This window comes from Lepidochelys kempii, chromosome 5, assembly GCF_965140265.1.
Source record: "Lepidochelys kempii isolate rLepKem1 chromosome 5, rLepKem1.hap2, whole genome shotgun sequence".
Classification (NCBI taxonomy): domain Eukaryota; kingdom Metazoa; phylum Chordata; order Testudines; family Cheloniidae; genus Lepidochelys; species Lepidochelys kempii.
Window position 1 is genome coordinate 29,363,770 of NC_133260.1, and position 21,286 is coordinate 29,385,055.

Sequence of the window (21,286 nt, forward strand, 5' to 3'; positions counted from 1 at the left end):
TTTTTGGAAGTTCTTTGTTGCATCTAGACATAGAACTTGTGAACTGCAATGAAACCACAGCATAAGAGTACAGGTACCAGGGCTTTATTAGACATTTCACTGAATACAAAGAAACTGGGTTTTATGCTTTTCACATTCAATGCACATTCTTGTCATAAAAAAAATCACATTTGCCATACAGAACTATAGGCGATTTTTTTTTACACAACATTTATTAAAGTACATTGACTAGATCCTAAAAAGAGAAGGGACAGCCCTGTGAACCGCTGGTGCACAATGCACAAGGAGCTATAGGTCACCAATGTGACACACCCACATCTCACAAAATGAAATAATATCATTCCAATGCATTAGAATGCAATGCAATCATTTGGAATAGTAAGGCTTCTAGAAAGAGAATTTTAATAGGGTTAGAGGCAGTATGGCAATATTGTCAGAATAACTACCTTGCACGCTTCTAAAACTACTCATCACCGAGGCAGGCAATAACCCAACACCTGCCATGGATTTATCTTCAAGTACATTTCCCCCCAGTTTTTATAATGACACTTAAAACTAGTGCATTCTGCTTTATGTATCCCAGCTTCCCAGGTGGTGTAACACTAATCAAAACAGATTTGTTAATGTAAATACAATCCCAGAATCTAGGTATCTTTGCAGATCCAATTGACTTTGGTGGGACTCTGCATGTGTGAAAAAAGTTTGCCCATGTGGCTCCAACTGCAGGATTGAGGCCTATGGGCTCTAGTCCATCTTGCTGCTAGTACAGGATTACTCCCACAGATACATTTACTAGTTAGTTATTCGAGTTTTAAATGTGGAGTTACAAAGTTTAGGGCTAAATTATCTCCAACCAAGGAAGGGTGTACCTAACAGGTCAAGTATGTGGGTATGCATGGGGACTGGGTGGTGGAGGTGTGGGAAACCTGCCTGTGACAGGAGACATTAAGTCTCTCTCTGCCTTCTCCTAGCCCTGTGTCCCTTCACGGAAGTTCTTGACCAAAGCTGGAAGTTGTGCATTGAAACCAGCAACCCATATCCAGCATGGATGTGGGTTTGTTCACCTCTGCTAGTGATGTTGGGAGGGAGCTGAGGTTGAGAGTAGGATAAGGCATATTAGTGCACATTCAAGGTAAGGAGGGATGATGGACAGAGGGTAGAGAGATTGCAGAAGGGTGCTGAAATTAGATAACCAGCACTTCTGCTCAGTGCTTAATTTGTAATGAAAGATGTGCCAGGACTCAAGCGATGATTTACTTTCATAACTGATGTGGCAAGCCTAGAGGTGCTAGGGCTTAGCTCTGGCACAAATTAAGTACTGCAGCTGCTTCTCCCCAACCAGCGGGGTGGGTTCTCACTGGCTTTCACCTCAGCACCCCAAACCTATTATCTGCTACTTAAGCAGGTTTGACTCTGAAGCTGCCCCCCCCCACATATGATATCAATTGACTGAGCAAGCCAGCACGCAGCTGTCTGGCTGGGCAGATTTGGAGTTGGACCTGTCTTGTGTCACATATTGGGTGTTGAGGACACAATAACCCTTAACATCAAGTAGAGGTGCTGCATGCAGAAACGGGAAGGGGGAACTGTATTTGATTGTGAGACATGGTTGGCTGATTCATCATATTTCTGTGTAGTGGAAAGTACTGACGCTCCCCTTCTTTCTTAGAGCATAAAGCCTTTCAACTCTGGCCTGTTGGACCTTACATCACTTTCTTAGTGAAAGCTGTACACTCAAGACAGCAGAATGCTGTCAGTGGGCAGGACTGGCCTGGGTACCTCCTTGTCCCTAACCCTCCCTCTTCAACATGTGGAATGAACCTGGATCCTGGGGCAGGTTTCGAACTGTGAACTCACAGTCATATTCCACCAGAGGACATTCTCAGTATTATCCAGCACCCAGGTATTTTCCCACCCACAGCTGAATTACCTTGGAAAATTTTGCCCTTAGTGTCATAGCTACACTAAAATCCAGTGCAAATTACATGCTCTCCATTAGATGTGCCCAATTCCCATTGACATAAATAGGAGTTGTGAGTGTATATCTGAGGGAATGATCTGGCTGATATGATATATCATACTAGGTCTTGATATTTGTGTACAGTTAATTTGATCTTAAAAATGTGCTAATCCTTATCAATTTTTAAATGAGCTCCAAATAAGTTCAAGTTTAACTCCTTCTAAAAAGTAAAACAACCCAGTCCTGGAAAAAGCATTCAGCCACCACACAACTTGTTTTGAAATCTGAACTCATAACTACAGGGCTTAACAAAATAATGCAGCTACATTAAGGCAGGTACCATGACTGCCCTTTTCCTTTAGGATAAGTTATTTCTCACATTTTGAACACAACCCCCACCCCCCCACACGCATACACACACACATACACACACAAACATGTAACCAGTACCTATAAAACAGCAGCACAGTAATAAACATAATAAATAATAATAGAGAAAAATCACTGAACTCCAAGAAACTGGTCATCAATACATTTTACATACTCTACAGCATATTTTATCCTTGTCAGTGGGTAAATGAACAATTCAGAACAATGTTGACAACTGTATATAACACAGAAGCTACCAGTGAAATATGGCAAACACATCATATAAACTATTAACTTTTGCTTCACTGAAAAGGGGTTTAGCTGTCTAAAATGGTGTTAGCTGAACTCTTGAAATCCGCATATAACCCATTCAGATGGCACTGCTCATCGCTCCATGCATTGTATTCAGAATGAAAACCATTAGAGGTATGTTCTCAGTAGACTTCTCTTTTTTGATATTTCTCAGCTAGTCTTCAGAATTTTTTATTTCCTTTCATACCATATACCACACCCTGGTCAATTTCTGCTCTTGACTAAACCAGTGTAAATCTGCAGTAACTCCTCTGAAGCCAATAGAGTTGTTTTGACAGCAGGATTTGACTCTGCATTCAGGAGGTACACACACATTGTACATACTTTTACAGAAATGAACACTATGATAATTTTAATGGAAGAATGTATGTGTAAATTACATCTATAAAAATACTGGGGCAAATTCTGCCTGCAGTTACACCAGTTGTAATATCATTGATTTCATTACTATTGATACTTCAGTGGGCTTCCATGAGGGTTCATTGGTGAAAATTGAGCAGATCCCACATACACTGGTGTAAGTCAGAAATAACTTCACTGAAGCCAATGAGTATACTGGTGTGAAATAAGTGGGCCAAATTCTCACAAGGTGTAAATCAAGATAGCCTCAAGGGAACGATTGGCGCTGTGCTGATTTACACCAGCTGAGCATCTGACCCGTTGCCTTTAAGCTCTTTAATGTATGTGGTGCTCTGTTGTGATTGGTAATTTTTGCAGATCTGACTGAAAGAAAACATTAAGTAGCCATGTCATAGCATCCGAAAGATTCATATTACTTGACATGTACACACTAGACTACAGACACGAGTGGTTAAATGTGTACAAGAGGAGAAAAAAGACAATGTGATGGCAGTCGACGAATTAACATTATTAGCTCCAAAAGACAGTGAAGGATGCAAAATACAACACATGGAAAAATTATGATGCCCAGTATCTTAGGTGGGGTTTTTGCTCTTATGAGTAGATTACAGTCATTATTTCCCTTATAGGATTCCATGTGGTATGTGTGCAGAAAAACCAAAGCAGGCTATGTCAAACAACAGAACGCAGTAGGACCCAATTCTGCAGTTCTTAAGCAGACACATTTAATGTTCAAGTCAATTTTGCCTACATACAGATGGCGAGATTGGGCTCTAAGGGCTTGTTTACACATAAAAATTAATGCAGAATAAGTGAAGGTGAGAATTTAAAGCAGATTAACTATTCCTGAGTAATTCCACGAGTACTTGCTCTTATTCTGGAATAAGAGTGCTGTATGGATTAAGCTAATGTGGAATAAGACACTCATGATGGAATATAAGCATCCATACATGCAGTTAATTGGGAATAGCTATTCTGAAATAACTCCCTATGTAGACAAGCCCCAAAAGGGTCCAGTTGTATTGCACACTTCCTTTCTGGTGCGTTTGGTTTCTTGGCAAGCATCCCACAAGTACAACAATGGAAACTTTCCCTGTTAGGATGGCAGGATTAAGATGTTTGTCCATCACAGACTAGCGAACTGCACGTTACTCTATTCCCTCCCCGACAACAGTTAAAGCTAGTTTGTTTATTCACAGCCCTTGCCATTAAATTCTGTTCTTCTCCATTGGGAAGGAGATTAACAGCTGAATGAAAATCTCATTTAGCTGACAAAGTTTTTTTGTGCATTTAGCTAACAGTATAAAGATCCCTTCCCTCCCCCAGCCTAATGGAGAAACTACATAATTTGTTTATTACCCTATCTTTGCAGAGGACTTTTTTTGCTTTGCTTTTATTTTCCAGCACCCAAACAACAAATAGGACACAACTGATACTAAGCAAACATTTTAACAATGCCAATAAGCTCAAGATACAACATAGTTATATTTATATATACTTTTTTCTTAAATACATCGAAACACCTGTTTTCAGTACATATTTATATAAATGAAACCCTTGTGGCATTTTATGTGTGCTTGACTCAGGGTTTCCAGGAGGAAATCAACATTGTGCCTCTCAGTTGTTTATAATAGAAACCCAATCACAAAATAAAAGCAAATTAGTCTTTTTTCTTTGCTCACCCTAAAGATGTTTGCACTGCTCAGATTTTTTATTTTTTTTAACATATAATATTTTTATGCAGTTAAAATGCTTTGGCCACATTTAAATAACTGAAAAATGACAAAAAGAAAAGGAGTACTTGTGGCACCTTAGAGATTAACAAATTTATTTGAGCATAAGCTTTCGTGAGCTACCTGTAGCTCACGAAAGCTTATGCTCAAATAAATTTGTTAATCTCTAAGGTGCCACAAGTACTCCTTTTCTTTTTGCGAATACAGGCTAACACGGCTGCTATTCTGAAACCTGAAAAATGACAGAAGACATTGAAAAAAAAGCAATCTGGCTCACTGAAATAATTATGAAAATAGTTTCTTAAACCATATCTCCAATAAGTAAGGAAACAAGTTCTAAATGTATATCACCAGACGCCCTGTTCAAAGGAAAGGCACTGCCTTGAGAACTGTGCAAAATGTGGCCGTTTCAGTTTGCACGGGATTCAGCAAAACTTACTTGTGCATTTCAACTCATGTAGCTCTCATCTGTTGAATTTTCCTTTGAGAGAATCTGGAAACTACTTTCATCAGAACCTACTGAGTTTCGTCTCGCTTTGTGTGAAAACCATAGCTTCCTCCATCTCCTATGGGAAGAGACAGTGTTTGTGAACCTCAGCAAATGTTTTGGTCAAGTTTTGGGTTAGTAAAGAAACCAAACTGTCCTGGTTTTGCGGTCCCATTGTGATTGGTTCTCATAGCCCTAATTGACACACAGGGATGGTTAATGAAGAAGGAGTCGTAAATTTACTTTCTACATTCTTTAACCTGTATATATACCTATAGCTAAAAATGAGGGCACAGTTCTGTGTGTGCATGTCTCTGTATTATGTACATAGAGACAATATATATATATGTGCCTTTAATGCACACATACATGCATGGACACACACTGGCACATCATCTAAATACAAAATACCAGTGAATATACCTTTTATTCCACTACTTTGGAAATGAAAAAATATCCATTCCTGGCGACGCCATTTTCATTTTCGTAACCTCAGAACGTTGCATTTGCAGTTTCTATTCCTCATGTTTTATCACTTAATGGAAATTAGTAAGGGCCAAATAAAACCATCCTTAGGCCTTACTCAAGCAACTTCCATTGCTATCAAGGGGACTTCAACTGAATAAGGATGCCACCTTAACCCTCACCCTCTCAAATTTAAACTATGATATTTCAATAAGCAATTTCTCATTGTACTACTTTGGAGTCCGTATGATTTGTAGAAATTTTACTAAATGCTCTACTTTCCTCCATTGTCCACATGCACATCAGTATATATGATTAACTCTATTAATATCCAATTGTGAGTTGTTGAAACCATACAATGACTCTGCTCTCATTTTATTTTATATCTCACCAACTTTTTCACCCATTAGAGTGATATATGTTTCATTAAGAGTAGGGGGACTGGAGGGTCTGCTGTTGTAATAGCAGGTATTCTAAACCTCTTGTCATGATTTATTATTTCACAGGAATGAAAGGACCATAGATTAATGTTATTTGCTACTCACTGAACTGTTCCACTCTTTAGTAGAGCAATTTTTCACTGTTGAATTGGCACCAATTTTTTCATCAGCAGAAAACTGTTGCTCTGTGTTTATAGCTGCCTTAAAGAGAAATTGATACTGCAACTTCGTATTAAACAAGTCAACGTTTCGTCTGTATAGATTTATTCCTGCAGAAAGTAAATTTCTATAGATGAGGTCAAATCCTGCTCATCCTACTCAGATGAGTAATTCTACTGAATTAGGGCCTAGTCCAAAGCCGATGAATGAAAAGCCTCCCGTTGACTTCAATGGGCTTTGCATCAGATCTGTAAATGGGACTTCTCATGGGAGGGATTTTTAAAAGTGCTCAGCATTGCCATAACTCTGCTCCTACTGAAGTCCATGGTAAAACTCCCATGGGCTTTCATGGGATTCGAGTTAGGCCAATGCTGCATACTTTTTTGACTTCAGCAAGTGCACAGCACTTCTGACAATCCTACTCCAGGTGAGCAAGGTGATCAGGATTTGGCCCATATTCTGCACAGGCTACAGAATATGGTTCTCAATATTTGCTGTCTGCTGATGATACAAGAATTGCAAGCATGACTTTATATTGAATTTATTCCCCAAATGCCAATAAACTGATGGCTGCCAATGAATGCAATCAGTTATGCCACCTAACAGATGAAGTTCGTTGAATTGAAACATTAGGGTCATACAGTGCCCTCAGTCTGCAGCAAAACATTCATGTCAGTAGGAATTCCCTGTGCAGACAGAGGGCATTATATGTCCCTCCAATCTACATAAAGCAAATTGCTTGGCACTATTCATAACCTTGGAAGTAAGACACAAATATTATATTTGGTACTTTGTGGAAAATGTGCAGTGGCTTTCTCTAGTCGACCACTAAAGAAATCCTGTTTTGCTCTTCAAATGAAAAACATGAGGGTTTATTAACGTAGAAAATTATTATAACCAATCAAAACATTTCCCTTTGCCCACCCACTACAGCCCTAAACACCTCAGAGATTCAGTGTTATAGGAAGATCTGTGTGTTACAAGATATTTTTTTCTAATACAATTGGGTTTTCCTTTCAAATCTACTCAATGAACAACAAATATATTGCAGTAGTATCAAGTAGTATCAGCTTCGCCTTCATCCAGGATATAGTTGAGTTTTATGACAGTGCTGATAAAGTCACCAAGTTCTACAAAATCAGCAGTGATAATATTGATACCACTTTCTCCTGGTTTCTGAGTTCGGACCCAATGCATCATTGCGGGAAGAGCCCTGAGGAGGAAAAGGAAGAAGAATTATTAATAAAGAAGCAAGACAAGTATTTTGGGTGGAGTTTTATAAAGCACTTAGCATTGACTTCACTTTGCTCCCCAGGATAAAATGCCCATTGACTTCAATTAGGCCATGGCTGAGCACATTTGAAATTTTCACCCTTTCCTCCTTTAATTCCCTGTGTAGACTATGTCTTGATTATATTTCAGTTTCTTAAGGATTAATGCAAACATTTAATAGAAACATGCCATGCAATCCCACAGCAATTGGTTAGGAAGGAGAAATAACAGAGAAAACAAGTCATCGTTCATGCTAGGTTGACACATCATACAAAGCTTTGCGAAACATTCTGCTTACATAGTGGATGTTGTCTATTGTTCTCACACTTATTTCTTCATTGTTTCACTTCACAAAAACAAGACCTTTGTTTCTCTAAAGTTCCATTGCTCCTGATAGTTATTTCCCATCAGAATTTAGACTTATATTAAATCTTAGTTTGGGACACCAGAACAATGTGCTGAATATCCCTTTCTTTACAAAACTGTATATCACACGTCCAATAGTCAAGTCATGGGCTATGTTCCATCATGAGTTTGTGTCTTTATGATTAGTTAGTGGAAGAAAATAAGACTTATGGTTGTTTTTGAGACAGGGTGGAGTTATTAGGTCAGGAACCCAGAAGTGGGATATTGGACTGCGAAATGTATCTCTGTGTGTCTCTTTATAGCCTAGAGCTCTCTGTGATGCCATGAAGGCTATATTATGATCTCTAATAAGCTATATATGGAGAAGATGTTTGATAGTTGATGACTCTTTAATCCTGCAGATAAAGGCATAACAAGATCCAATAGCTGGAAGCTGAAGTTAGCAAAGTTCAAATGAAATAAACGTGCACATTTTTAACAGTGAGGGTAATCAATCATTGTAGCAAATTACCAAATTGTCCAGTATTTGGAGTCTTAACATCAAGATTAAATGTCTTTCTAAAAATATGCTCTAGTTCAACCACACATTACTGGGCTAAAAGGAGGAATGCACAGAGTAAAATCTATGACTTATGTTATGCAGGAGCTCAGACTAGATGAACGTAATAGACCCCTCTGGCCTTAAAATCTACAAATCTCTGATTCCCTCCTGGATTGCACCTGAGGTAGTAATTTTCCCTTATACAAAGCAAGTGTAAAATTCTGATCTGGTAGCAATACCAATCAGGTCTAATGTTTTGAATGTAAATTAATCTATTCCTGACCAATGGCCTTAGGCAAAATAGTAAGAAAGCATGCATAATGGGTGAAGGATACAGATTTTACTTATAAGTGACTTAATTACTTTAATTATAAAAGTATTCACTGTTGACACAAAGGTTAACCTGGATCCTATAAAATATTACAAAGAGAAAAGCACAGCACTCCCAGGCCTTGGTTCAGATCAGAAAAGCACTTAAACACATGCAAAGTCCGTCTCTATTCATGAAAGCATAAAATTTGATTTTATTGATTCCAGTGGGACTTAAGCAGGTGCTTAGCATGTGTTCAAGTGCTTTGCTGAATCCAGACTTAATGGAGTATCTTTGTAATTTTATTATGTATAAATCTGAAGAATTGTACTTGGTATTGTTGCATGAAGAACCACGAGACAGACTATGAAACTGGAGAGAGACCATGTCATGATTCCAGGAACCAACATTTGAAAGGAATTGACACTAATCATTGGTGCCGACTCCATGTGTGCTCCAGGGCTGGAGCACCTATGGAAAAAAATTAGTGGGTGCTTAACACCCACTGGAAGCCAGCTCCCTCCTCACCTCCACAGCGCCTCCCACCCACTACAATCAGCTGTTTCGTGGTGGTGCAGGAGGCTCTGGGAGGAAGGGGGAGGAACGGGAATGGGGCATGCTCATGGGAGAGGGAGGAAGTGGATGGGAAGAGGCGGGGCAGAGGGCGGGGCTTGGGGTCTGGTGGGGGCGGGACCTGGGGCGGAGCAGCGGGTTGAGCACTCCCAGGGTCTGGAGGAAGGCGGCGCCTATGACACCAACCAGCTTTTGAGGAACTGGACAAATCATAACCAGAATGACACAGATGAACCAGAGCATGAGGAAACTGATTAAGGATGGCTCAAAAGGGGTTGAAAGCACTCAAAATGCAGTGTCATATTGAAATGTCAATATTTTGCTGAACACTGGAGGACTACATTGGGCAGAATTCCCAGGGAGGGCTTTAAACAGACTTTCCTTTTAATTCTAGCTTCCTATTTGAGCTCAGAAAGTCTTTTAGACTTAAAAGTGAGGGACCTGATTCTGTCTCTAACTAGTTTGATATAGGTTCTTTATTTCTTAAGTGCTCATCTGCCTTTGATATTTATTTCTACTTGAGGCATAACATCTTCTCTTTGTGGCATCCCATTTGTTTGCTGTGAAACTGATGATAATTTTGTAATTCTGTTCCCAACCCAAGAGTTTTCTGATCATCTAATCCAGTGGTTTTCAAATTTATTTGATCATGCCCCCACTTTGTTTTATCTGTAGTAGTTTATGCCCTGGCCAGACAGGTACATATACCGATAAAAAAAAAAAATCAACAAGCTACTGTCTCTAAATATTACAAAGAGAAATGCTTTGATTCAAAACAGAGCCAACAATCCACTGTAATATGAGCAAAAACAAAACTGCGATTGTGGTTGAGCTTACAATTAAATATGCATTCCGTGACTTAGCAAACAGATTAATGTACAGATGGCAATGGCTTTGTATAATACTGTGCAAGGGTAACAGAAATCTGTCAAAATGCACAGTACCATCTAGAGTCAAATGCACAGCACTATTTGAGGACCTGATATATCAGGAGGAATCAGATTTGCTAGTTATTTATTGCTGTGGGTAAAATGTGTGCCATACGTTTTTTTCCTAAAGCTTCTCCCCCTCTCCCCCCGTGAATACAGTCAGCGCCCCCCACAGGGGGGCCTGTGCGTCAGTTTGAGAACCTCTGATGTAACCTATGTAATAAGGTACCTATCACCTTGATATTTATAATCAGTGTTCTTTTTCTCTTGCCAGGTTCAAATCAATCTAACATTTACTAGACAGGTTTACTTTAGGCTAGTATTCCATTTCAGGCTCACCTGAGCTGGTGTGCCTTGACATGAGACTCTTTCAGGTTCAGTGCTGGTAGCTAGCGGATTTCATTTAATATTTCAGACTGAACTTGATTGCACCATCCCCAGTCACATACTGTCAGATAAACTGATAAGGATCTTTGGTTGATGGATCTAGAGCAGTGGTTCTCAACTTATTTATGCAGCCCATAATGTGTTACCTGGGCTGCAGGGGCCAGGTGGCAGAGTAGTGGCAGCCCAGAACTTGCCATGCGGGGCTGTCTGGCTGCCTGCCCCAGACCCAGGACCCGCATTGTGGGGCTGCCTTGGACCCCACAGGGCTGGCCGTGAGCCCCGGACCTTGCAGGGTGGGCCAGCAGCCCCAGACCCCTGACCCCACGGGTCAGGTGCCCCAGACCCCATGGGGCCACAGGCAGCCCCAGACTCCAGACCCCCCAACTCCGCAGGGCCAGCTGGCAGCCTTGACCCCTGGACAGCCTTGAGCCCTGGACACCCGCCATATGGGGTGGGCCGGCAGCCCTGACCCTGGCACTCTGAGCGGTGGGCAGCTGGGATCCCAGACCCTGCCACGTGGGCGGCCTTTAGCACACGGCTGAGCTGGGCCAGAGCTGTGTGCTAATTGGGCCGTGGGTTGAGAACTGCTGATCTAGAGATCTTGCAAACATAAATCATATATAGATTAGATTAGACAGCAAATAAAATAAAATAAAATAAATCTTTGCCTAGCAAAGCACAAGACTTCTCCATATTAATGCACAGAAAAAATAAAAGCAGCAAAATACATGGGGCCCAAATTCTGTGCTGGTGTAACTCCACTGACCTCAAGAATTAGGCTTAGGGTATTTTACAAAAGTCTCTTTCGTTAACACTGCATATGATGAGAAGTTCACATAAAGGGCAGTACATTTCCCTCTTCCCATAATGCCACCTTGAAAACGGCTCTACATCCGGGGTTGCAAGAAACTGTGTGTATTGTTTTGCTTTAGTACAAACACTCACACATGTTAACTGCAATTATGGGAATAATCCTGGTTTAATATTCCTCTGGGTCTCTTTCTAATGGCAATGCAAAACTTGTTTACCCTTCACTGTAATTTCCAGCATGCCTCAAACTAGTACTGTAATTGTCCTCATTAAGGGTTTTAGTCAGGAAAATGCAGACCATGCTGTGTGGCAGCCACCCACAAGTTTTTACACTCACAGAAACCCAGTAGATAGCATGGCATTAGTGTATATTCTCTTAGGCTATGTCTACACTTTGCACCTTTTAGTGACACAGCTGTGCTGCTACAGCTGTGCGGCTAAAAGGTGCACAGGGTAGCCGTTCTTTGTCAGCAGGAAAGACCTCTTGCGCCGACAAAAAACTTCCATCCCCAACGAGCGGCGGTAGCTTTGTCGGCAGGAGAGCTCTCCTGCCGACAAAGTGCTGTTCACACTGGTGCTTTTCGTCGGTAAAACTTTTGTCGTTCAGGGTGTGTTTTTTTCACACCCCTGAATGACAAGTTTTACTGACGAAAATCCAGTGTAAACAAAGCCTTAATCTCTCTAACAAAGTGGATTTTGTTCATGGGCATAAACAATTCTCTCCCCCTATAAATGCACTGTAGCCAACCATGGACCCCACCCCCCTGCAGTTGCATCTATGTAAGCAGACCCCTTTGGCCACTGGGAGTCTGTGTCAAGGATTTTACTGTCCATGCACCTGCAGTATCAGGGCCAAAGCTTCCTAACCTTACACTGGAAAGAGTGATAGAATGGTCTGAGAACAGGTCTCCGCCCCAAAAATTCACAAGTACTGATCTCAGCTCTCACACAGGCCTTGTTGACACACAAAAGTTATACTGCTTAAGCTCTATTGGCACAGTTAAGGTGGTACAACCATTATGGAGGCAGCTATATCAGTACCACACAGGAAGTGGAATCAGATATACTGGTACAAGTAAAACTGTGTCTACACTAGAGGTTGTACTGGTATTACTATTTAGGTAAAAAAGAACCACACCCCTACTTAAAATAGTTATATTGGTACCAAAACTACGTAGACCAGAACAGTGCTACCTCTTCATAGCCTTGGAAAAACCTTAAATCTCTTAAACTCACTTCGCCTCAGTTTCCCTATTTCCCTATCTGTCAAATGCTGCCGTGACAACCAATAATATTACTTGATGAGTAAATCAGAATGCTTGCTTGCCTGACAGGGCTGTTGTGCGATTTAATTACTGGCAGTAAATGTTCCAAAGTGCTTAGAAGATGAAAAGCCCCATGTGAGTTTGATTGCTGCTGTAAATTAATGGCCAAGTAGTTGGAAGTTCTGACACATGCAAATTAGTTATCGGCACATTTCAAAAAGTTTGGTGGTGCATTTCTATTTGGATAAGCCTTGAAAAGTTAGCACAAATTTCTGCAAATTATCTGTATATTATGATGCCTCCCTTTTAAAATGATCTATTAAGAATAATTAGCTAAGCCTTGCTGACTCACTGGCTGAGGAATTTGCTATGGAATCCACTCCTTGCAATGGAGTTATGCTGCAGAATTTCAGTTTCTTTTTTTTTTTTTCCAAAGAATCTTCCGGTCCTTATGGTTGTAAAAATAACCTTGATAACATGGACCACATGAACAAACTGATGCAGTGTTGCCTGCCTTAGGCTACATACAGCCAGCTGAAATAATAGCTCTGAGAGAGACTGTGCTGCACGATCCAGTAATAGGGTTGCCAACATTCCGAATGCAGAAAACTGAACACCCTTGCCCAGCCCCTGCCCTGCCCCTTCCCAAGGCCACGCCCCTACCCTACCCCTTTTCAGAAGCCGCACCCCCTGCTCACTCCATCCCCACTTCTTCCATTGCTCGTTCTCCCTCACCCTCACTCGCTCATTTTCACCAGGCTGGGCAGGGGGTTGGGGTGTGGGTGGGGATGAGGGCTCTGGCTGGGGCTGCATGCTCTGGGCTGGGGCCCGAGGGATAGGATGTGGGAGGGGGTATGGGCTCAAGGCTGGGGCCAGAAATGAGGGGCTCTGGGTGCGGGGGGACTCTGGGTGGGGGGCTGGGGTGCGGAGGGGGTTAGGTCTTTGGCTGGGGGTGCGGGCTCTGGGTTGGGGCTGGGGATGAGGTGTGCGGGGGGTGGGCTCTGGCTAGGAATGAGGGGTTCAGAGTGCGGGAGGGGGTGCGGGCTCTGGGAGGGAGTTTGGGTGCAGGAGGAGGCTCAGGGCAGGGGCAGGGGGTTGGGGTGTGGATGGGGTTCAGGTTGCAGGCTCTGGACCACACTTACCTCAGGAGGCTCCTGGAAGTGGCCGGAATTTCCCTCTGGCTCCTAGGCTGAGGTGCGGCCAGGCAGCTCCGCGTGCTGCCCTCATCCGCAAGTGCCACCCCTGCAGCTCCCATTGGCCGTGGTTCCCAGCCAATGGGAGCTGCAGAGCTGGCCCTTGGGATGGGAGCAGTGCACAGAGCCCGTGTGGCACCTCTGCCCTGGAGCCGGAGGGAAATGCCAGCATCTGTGTGGAACCAGGGCAGGCAGGGAGACTGCCTCAGCCCTGCTGCACAGCCGACTGGACTTTTAACAGCCTGGTCAGCAGTCCTGACCGGAGCCGGCAGGATCCCTCTTCGACCAGGAGTTCCAGTTGAAAACCGGACACCTGGCAACCCTATCCAGTAAGTGAACAGAAAAGAGAAATACCTTCCTTCAGTCCCATAAACCTTATGCACTAGGCCTCACTCTGACCTGACTCACCCCTCTTTTGCACTGGTGTAACTCCATTGAGTTCAGTGGGATTATGCTTGAGTTGCACCACTGTGAGGTCAAAATCAGTTCCTGTGGCAGGGTGCCATGTTGTTTGGTGAACAAAGGATGAAATACAACTCAGCTTCCCCAGTGCAGGTCTGTATTGGTGTTCTAGGAAAAAGAAAGAAGAATTCCTACAGGAAGGAAGAGGTCCAGGCTGACAGGCTACCCTACTGTGTTGAACACGTGACTGATAGAGTGTCTATTACTTTGGGTGGTCTGTTCTCTTGTTTTGATTTCATTCCACCAGCTCAAAAGTGTGCTGTAAATAAACACACGCTGCTGCACGTCTGTGGTCACTCACTTCTCTCCTGAAAGAGGAAAAACCATTTCTTCAACTCCAATGCTTCCTGTGAAACAATGCTCCGATTTGCCTCTTGCTTTCACCCAGGTAAATCAGGAGTAGCTGGTTTGAAGACAATGGAGATAAGACTGGTATGAAAGCAAGAGGAGAATCGGGTCCAAACAAATCATTCATAGGCCGTTTCAAAGCCGAAGAACATTGCGTAACTTAAACAAAAACCAGAATGGACTAGCACAGGGGTTCCCAAACTTGGTTCACGTCTTGTTCAGGGTAAGCCCCTGGCGGGCTGTGAGACGCTTTGTTTACCTGACTGTCCGCAGGTACAGCCACTCGCAGCTCCCAGACCCAGTGGCTGCAGTTCGCCATTCCCCGGCCATTGGGAGCTGGGGAAGCCGTGAACCAAGTTTGGGAACCCCTGGACTAGCATCATGTCAAATCTTATTAAAAAGAACTTCATATAACTTCAGTTAAGGGAGCAAAACTGAAATCCCCTTGTGCTGCCTTTCAGAACTAAAATACGACAAAGCTAACTGCATTACAATTTGGTAAAAAGAAAATCTGCTTTTGGCCTGTTTTAGCTCAGAGGGAATTTTTATGTCTGAGTCATAAAACTCTGAGGATGTGACAGAACGTTAATGATTGCAGTGTTCGATCATGGGGCCTCCTGTGGCGAAACATCCATTTCTCTCAGCAGAGCCTTTAAGGGAGGAGAGGGAAAAAAGCAGCACTGTAAACGCAAAACAAAAGAGCTTTTATTGCTACTAATGAGAGTTTCATTGCTAAAGAGAAGACAGTAGGTTTTCTTTCAGATTGTAAGGAACCACTACAATGACTAATCCAGAAAGGGAGAAGTGGTTTCATGTGCAGATTGCAAAACCGTCTATCAGTAAGTGCCCCAGTTATCAACAGTCACTCTGAACCGTGAAGCTATTCCATTTGCTCAGGACAAAAATGAGATTTACATGTTGCGATAGAATTTTCAGTGTTTCTTCCCTCTCCAATCCCCCTTTCCTACAAGAAATGCTCATTTGCAAGACAATAATTGATCCTTTGCATCACTGCCTAGTGATAAGAGCACAGGAGCTGCTGTTAAGAACTCCTTAGTTCAAATAATTGAACTGCCTGGACTGATTTGCCAGTTTTAGGCCAGTTTGTAAAAATATCCACTAGTTTTGGGTGCCCAAATTGACACATGCTGGGTCTAATTTTCAGTGGTGCCAAGCACATGCAATTCAGTTGACTTCAGTGGGATCTGGGGTGCTCTGTGTATCTCCATCCCATGAATCTCAAATTGGGCACCCAAAATTGGACACACACAGAATTAGCAGAATAGTTAGGTCTTAAACTCTCTGGGTGGGATTTTCAAGAATGCTCAAGTGTTAGACAAACGTGGCTTCCTTAATGTCAATGGGAGTTTGCTGGGGCCACCGATTAGTGTTGCCAACCCTCCAGGATTGTCCTGGAGTCTCTAGGAATTAAAGATTAATCTTTAATTAAAGTTTGTTATGTGAGGAAACCTCCAGGAATATGTCCAACCAAAATTGGCAACCCTACTACAGATGAGGCTCTGCATTGGTCATGCTCTACCTGGTAAAAAGATACACCACCAGCAATGCTGTGCAGTACTGCAGGAAGTTCTCTCTCAATGCTCCCATTTGGGCAATACCCCTCCACAGTCACCCACCCCTACTGCAGGCTTTGGCTTAAAGCTACATTTAAACCCTTCCTGTTTATACAGTACTTTGAAGTACTATCTATAAAGGCCAATTATCATTGCTACATATATTTGACTTGTTGTTCCTTCTCTTCTACTGATCTCAATGTGCAGGACTAACAGTGGAAGATCAGTTTAATAAAATAATAACTATTACCACAGTCTGCCTGATCTGCGCAGTGCTATGTAATTTATTTGCTAATATAATTTTCCTGACCAGTACTACTTTGATATGTCTGGAAATCCCTCTGTGAACCTTTTGGAGCTGCAACCACATATATCCTCAGAATCATTCCCTGGGGTGGTAATCATGAAAATGTCAGAATGCAAACGGTTAATCTCAGTTCCCCAGCAGCTCAGATTCCACAGTTTTTCCTTTGTCATTTGGTAGTATCATACAAGTCTGCCTAGGTCTCCATGAGAAGGGGCTGAAAGTGTTACAAAGCTATCTGAAACATTTTAATGGGCTATGCCAATCCTTCTGGGCATTGAGGTGCATTGTATTTTTAGAACACTGGCTGAAATGAATTTGGTACATTATTCATTCAATCTCACAGGACCCTGCTGGGAGTCAGTTTTTCAGGATCTTGAATGAAAGTGTTACACTGTTCATGAGTTGGCAAGATGCAAGCGCTGGCTGCACTAGCATCCAATAGCTTGTGCATTTATTCCACTGAAATGCTTATCTATAATTCAGTGGTTTTCCAATTGCTGTATAAAGTTTGGAAACACATTTAACTAGAGTGTGCAGACTAAAATTTTGGGGCCAGATGAATATTTTAATATGATTGATCACAGCGCTATAGTCTTTCCAGAATCAATGGGGCCAGTTTTCTTTGTACTTCAGGCCAGTTTTTGGTTTTGAAACGAACACCGTGAACTTAAAAGTCAGCTTTCTGTCTCCACCTGCAAAGGCAGGGAATGGTAACATTTTAGTAGTATTTACTGAACCAATATCCTTACTCTTGCAAAAAGTGCAATGGGATATTTAATAGCAACAAATGTTGACCCTCTAGGCGAGTGGCTTGTTCTCAGTATCTTGCTTTTATTCCTGATTCTGTTTTTGGAATGTTGAGCTTTTAGAGCAATGGGGAGGCAAGCGGTGTATCTAAGGGTGTTAGCAATTTCACAGCTAGGAAAGGTTTCAACAAGCCTGGGGCTATGATTATAGAAACACTCATTAAAGTAACAACACTAGCCTGGAAAAATAAACTCAATTTTTAGTGAACGATCAAGCATTAATCGTTAGGCCACAGAGCTTGTGTCAGGGGTTCTGTGTTCCAAACCTGGCTCTTCCAATGACTGTATCATTATGGACAAGTTGCTTAACTGCTCTGTGTCTTAATTTTCCAATCTTTTCCTCAAATGAGGACAGTTCATCCCTCCGAATGGTGTAATGAGGCTTAATTCATTAACTTGTTTCCAATTATTTCATAATTAGCCATTCAGTTAAGAGAGCTGACTGTGAATCAGCTTGGATTCCTCCCATCCCACTCATGGCTCTTTAAACATTACCTGCAGAGTATCACTGCACACCTTTGCTTAGGTAGAGGTACCTCGTAATTGTTGAGGTGCTTGAGAAGGCAATGTGCTCTGGATCTAGTACCTGCCTAGCTGCTGAAGGAATGTTGTTGTTTGTTTATTAGCAGTAATAATTCATAGAATAGTGAAGTTATTTTTGGAATCAGGACTCATTCGGTCATATTTTACATGGATTTTCACACTCTTTGCTGAGGAAATCTCTATCAGCAGTAAAGAAAATATTCAACTTTTGTTTAGTCTCAGTTTTACATTTTCTCTTTCTACTATTTGAAAAAAGTTATTAAGGTTCAGTTAAAAACTCAGGCTTTGGAGTTTACTGCAATATGGGAAGTGCTTTGTTGAAGGTATACAGTTGATTTATTAAATGCAGACATAAGAACGGCCCTACTGGGTCAGACCAAAGGTCCATCTAGCCGGGTATCCTGTCTTCTGACAGTGGCCAATGACAGGTGCCCCAAAGGGAATGAACAGAACAGGTAATCATCAAGTGATCCATTCCCAGCTTCTGGCAAACAGAGGCTAAGGACGCCATCCCTGCCCATCCTGGCTAATAGCCATCGATGTACCTGTCCTTCATGAACTTATCTAGTTCTTTTTTTAACCCTGTTATAGCCTTGGCCTTCACAACATCCTCTGGCAAAGGCTGACTGTGCGTTGTGTGAAGAAATTTCCTTTTATTTGTTTTAAACCTGGTGCCAATTAATTTCATTTGGTGGCCCCTAGTTCTTGTGTTAAGAGAAGGAGTAAATAACACTGCCTTATTTATTTTCTCCACGCCAGTCATGATTTTATAGACCTCTATCATATCCCCCCTTAGTCGTCTTTTTTCCAAGCTGAAAAGTCCCAGTCTTATTAATCTCTCCTCATAAAAGACGATTCATGTTATCTTTACTGGACCTTTCACAGACCTGCATTCACCACCATCAGTCATATTTCTGGGAGTTGTCAGGCAGGGCTTTGGCTCAGCAGTTTGTATCCTATTTAACTTGTAGGCTGCTGACTGTGGGTTGGTTTATCTTTACTCAACTTTTCTTGGCTGTGTTCTGCCTCAGAGACTTGTGTTGGCACAAGAGAGAGTATCCACCTGCAGAATTCACACCTAGATTTAAAAATTCCTGTAGTTTAGTGGTGTTTGGATTCTGGGTTTTGGTTTGGGTCCATCTATTAATAAGTACCTTTCTTTTCCTACAGATTCATGGTAGTATTTGCACAAGGTTTGGAAATAGATTTATCTAATTGTTCCATCAAACCGTTAAGATGCAATTTCCAGCTCTACTGTTATGCAGCACTAGTCAGAGATCCTGTAGGGCACCCCCTGCTGGTTGCCAATGAGACTGCTGTGAGGAAAAACCAGCCTCTGGGTTCCTGGGTGTTTTAAGCTTCCCTGGTCTCAGCAGGCTGCAGCACTGTTTCCCCTCATGGCCTCTCTGGCACATTTCCTGGGCACTGACCATGAGTCTGCTACCCCATCAGAGAAATGGAGCCCCTCAGCCCATCTGTCTTGTCCCCAGGACCAGTGCTGATTCCCAAGACACCCCAGTTGCATAAATACACCCTGCTCCTAGAACCCTACCAAAGGAGTGAGCCTTCTGGTTTACCGTTTAACTCTCTCAGGAGGGAAGTGGCAGTTGGGAAGCATATAACACACGCAGAGACAGTTTTCATAGCTTCTAACACCGCCTCTCTTTTATATTTAAGAGATAAAGCACAAGAGAGTACAGATCACATAGAATGCACCAAACATCCCAACCACAATGTCCCTCAGTAGCTCACCATTTCCTTGGAAGACCATCTGTGTCAGGAAGATGAATGGTACCCAGAAGAGCAGCTCCAGGCCTTTTTACAACTTTTAGCCCCCTTTCTCAGGTCACATCCTGCTCAGCCTCAACAAGTGACCACAGAATCCCACAAGTTGACTTCCTTCCAAAGGCAACTTCTCCCTTGCTAAACCAGCTTTCTTGGGTGGGAGTCAGTCTATTATTCCGAACTATTCCATATTCCACTGCTTTAACCCAATGGAGCAGATACTCATTTTGGAGCTGGCCTTTCAGCGTGAGATGGAGCCAGATGCAAACCCACAACCTTCAGGAGAGTAGTTGAGGGCCATTCAACAGCCACACCCCAGATTAGTGGGAGTTCTTTATGGTATTATGTCTAGAGTTCCTCTTACACACTGCCCAGTGGCTCATAGCTTTACTTATTTGCATTTTAAAATCTTGCATGTATAAACAACCCAGAAACAATATCTGTAAAAGCACAAGAAAATGGTAATAGAAATATAGCATGTCATGTAGACAGACAGTTAGGTTGTGATAGTGAGCCACTGGTCTGAGTTAGGGGCAGCATGGAGCTCCTTAGGTACATCTACACAGAGATTAAAAAAACATGGCTGGCCTGGATCAGCCAACTCGGGCTTGCGGGGCTCGGGCTGCAGGGCTTAGAATTGCTGTGTAGACTGTTCAGGCTCACTGGAACCTGAGCTCTGGGACCACAATTTTTAGCTGACCCCAGCCAGCTATAGTCATGCTGTGGGTCTTTTATCCATGTGTAGATTCTTACTCCTGGGGGAATTCTGTGTTACTGTGCACATGCAGAATTAAAGAGCCCCGCAGATTTTTATTTTTTTGCACAGAAAAAAGCTTCTGCCAAAATGTTGCTGCAGTTCCACCTTTTGCCCATCAGAGGGTACTGTGGCACAAGAACAGCAGCAGCTCCCAGAAGAAAATAACTTCTGCAGTTCTGCCTTTTGTCCACCAGAGGGTGCTGTGGGGATAGAACAAAGCAGCAACTCTGGGCCAGCTAAGGAAGAGAAAGCCTGCCTTCTTCACGGTGCCTGTCAGGCCAGGTCAGGAGACAGGGTTTATGGGGAGTCAGACAGTGTGGGGTGCTAAGGGGTCAGACAGGGGCTCGTAAGGGCTAGTGGGGGAAGACAGGCTGAATGGAAGTGGAGGCACACGGCCACAGGGGGAGGGAGGTGCGGGGCCACATGCTGATGGGGGAGGGGGTGCAGAGCTACAGAGGAACAGGGGAGTGGCTGGATGGGGTTACAGACAAGGGGACAAGGGGAGGGGCACAGGGACACATAGGGACAGGGGAGTAGCTGAGTAGGGGCACAAAGACACATGGGGATGGGGGAGGGATACAGGGACATGTAGGAACAGGGGAGTGGCTGGGTGGGAACACAGAAACACATGGGAACAGGGGAGGGAGTACAGAGCCACATAGGGACAGGGGGAAGGGGTACAGGCCCACATGGAGATGTGGGGAGTGGGTGTCTGAGTGGGGGTGGAGGGACACATGTGGACAGGAGATGCAAGGACACATGGGGGTGCAAGA

At 42.9% G+C, this 21,286-nt stretch overlaps 1 protein-coding gene across 1 annotated transcript in view; it reads right to left on the reverse strand.

Annotated features, from left to right (window-relative positions):
- Positions 1-4,915: 4,915 nt before the first annotated feature.
- Positions 4,916-21,286, reverse strand: part of PLCXD3 (phosphatidylinositol specific phospholipase C X domain containing 3) — a 156,569-nt gene continuing 140,198 nt past the window's right edge. Inside the window, exon 3 of the mRNA XM_073346169.1 lies at positions 4,916-7,498. Coding sequence (XP_073202270.1) covers positions 7,342-7,498 — 157 coding nt within the window. The 3' untranslated portion in view covers positions 4,916-7,341. The remainder of the gene's footprint in view (positions 7,499-21,286) is intronic.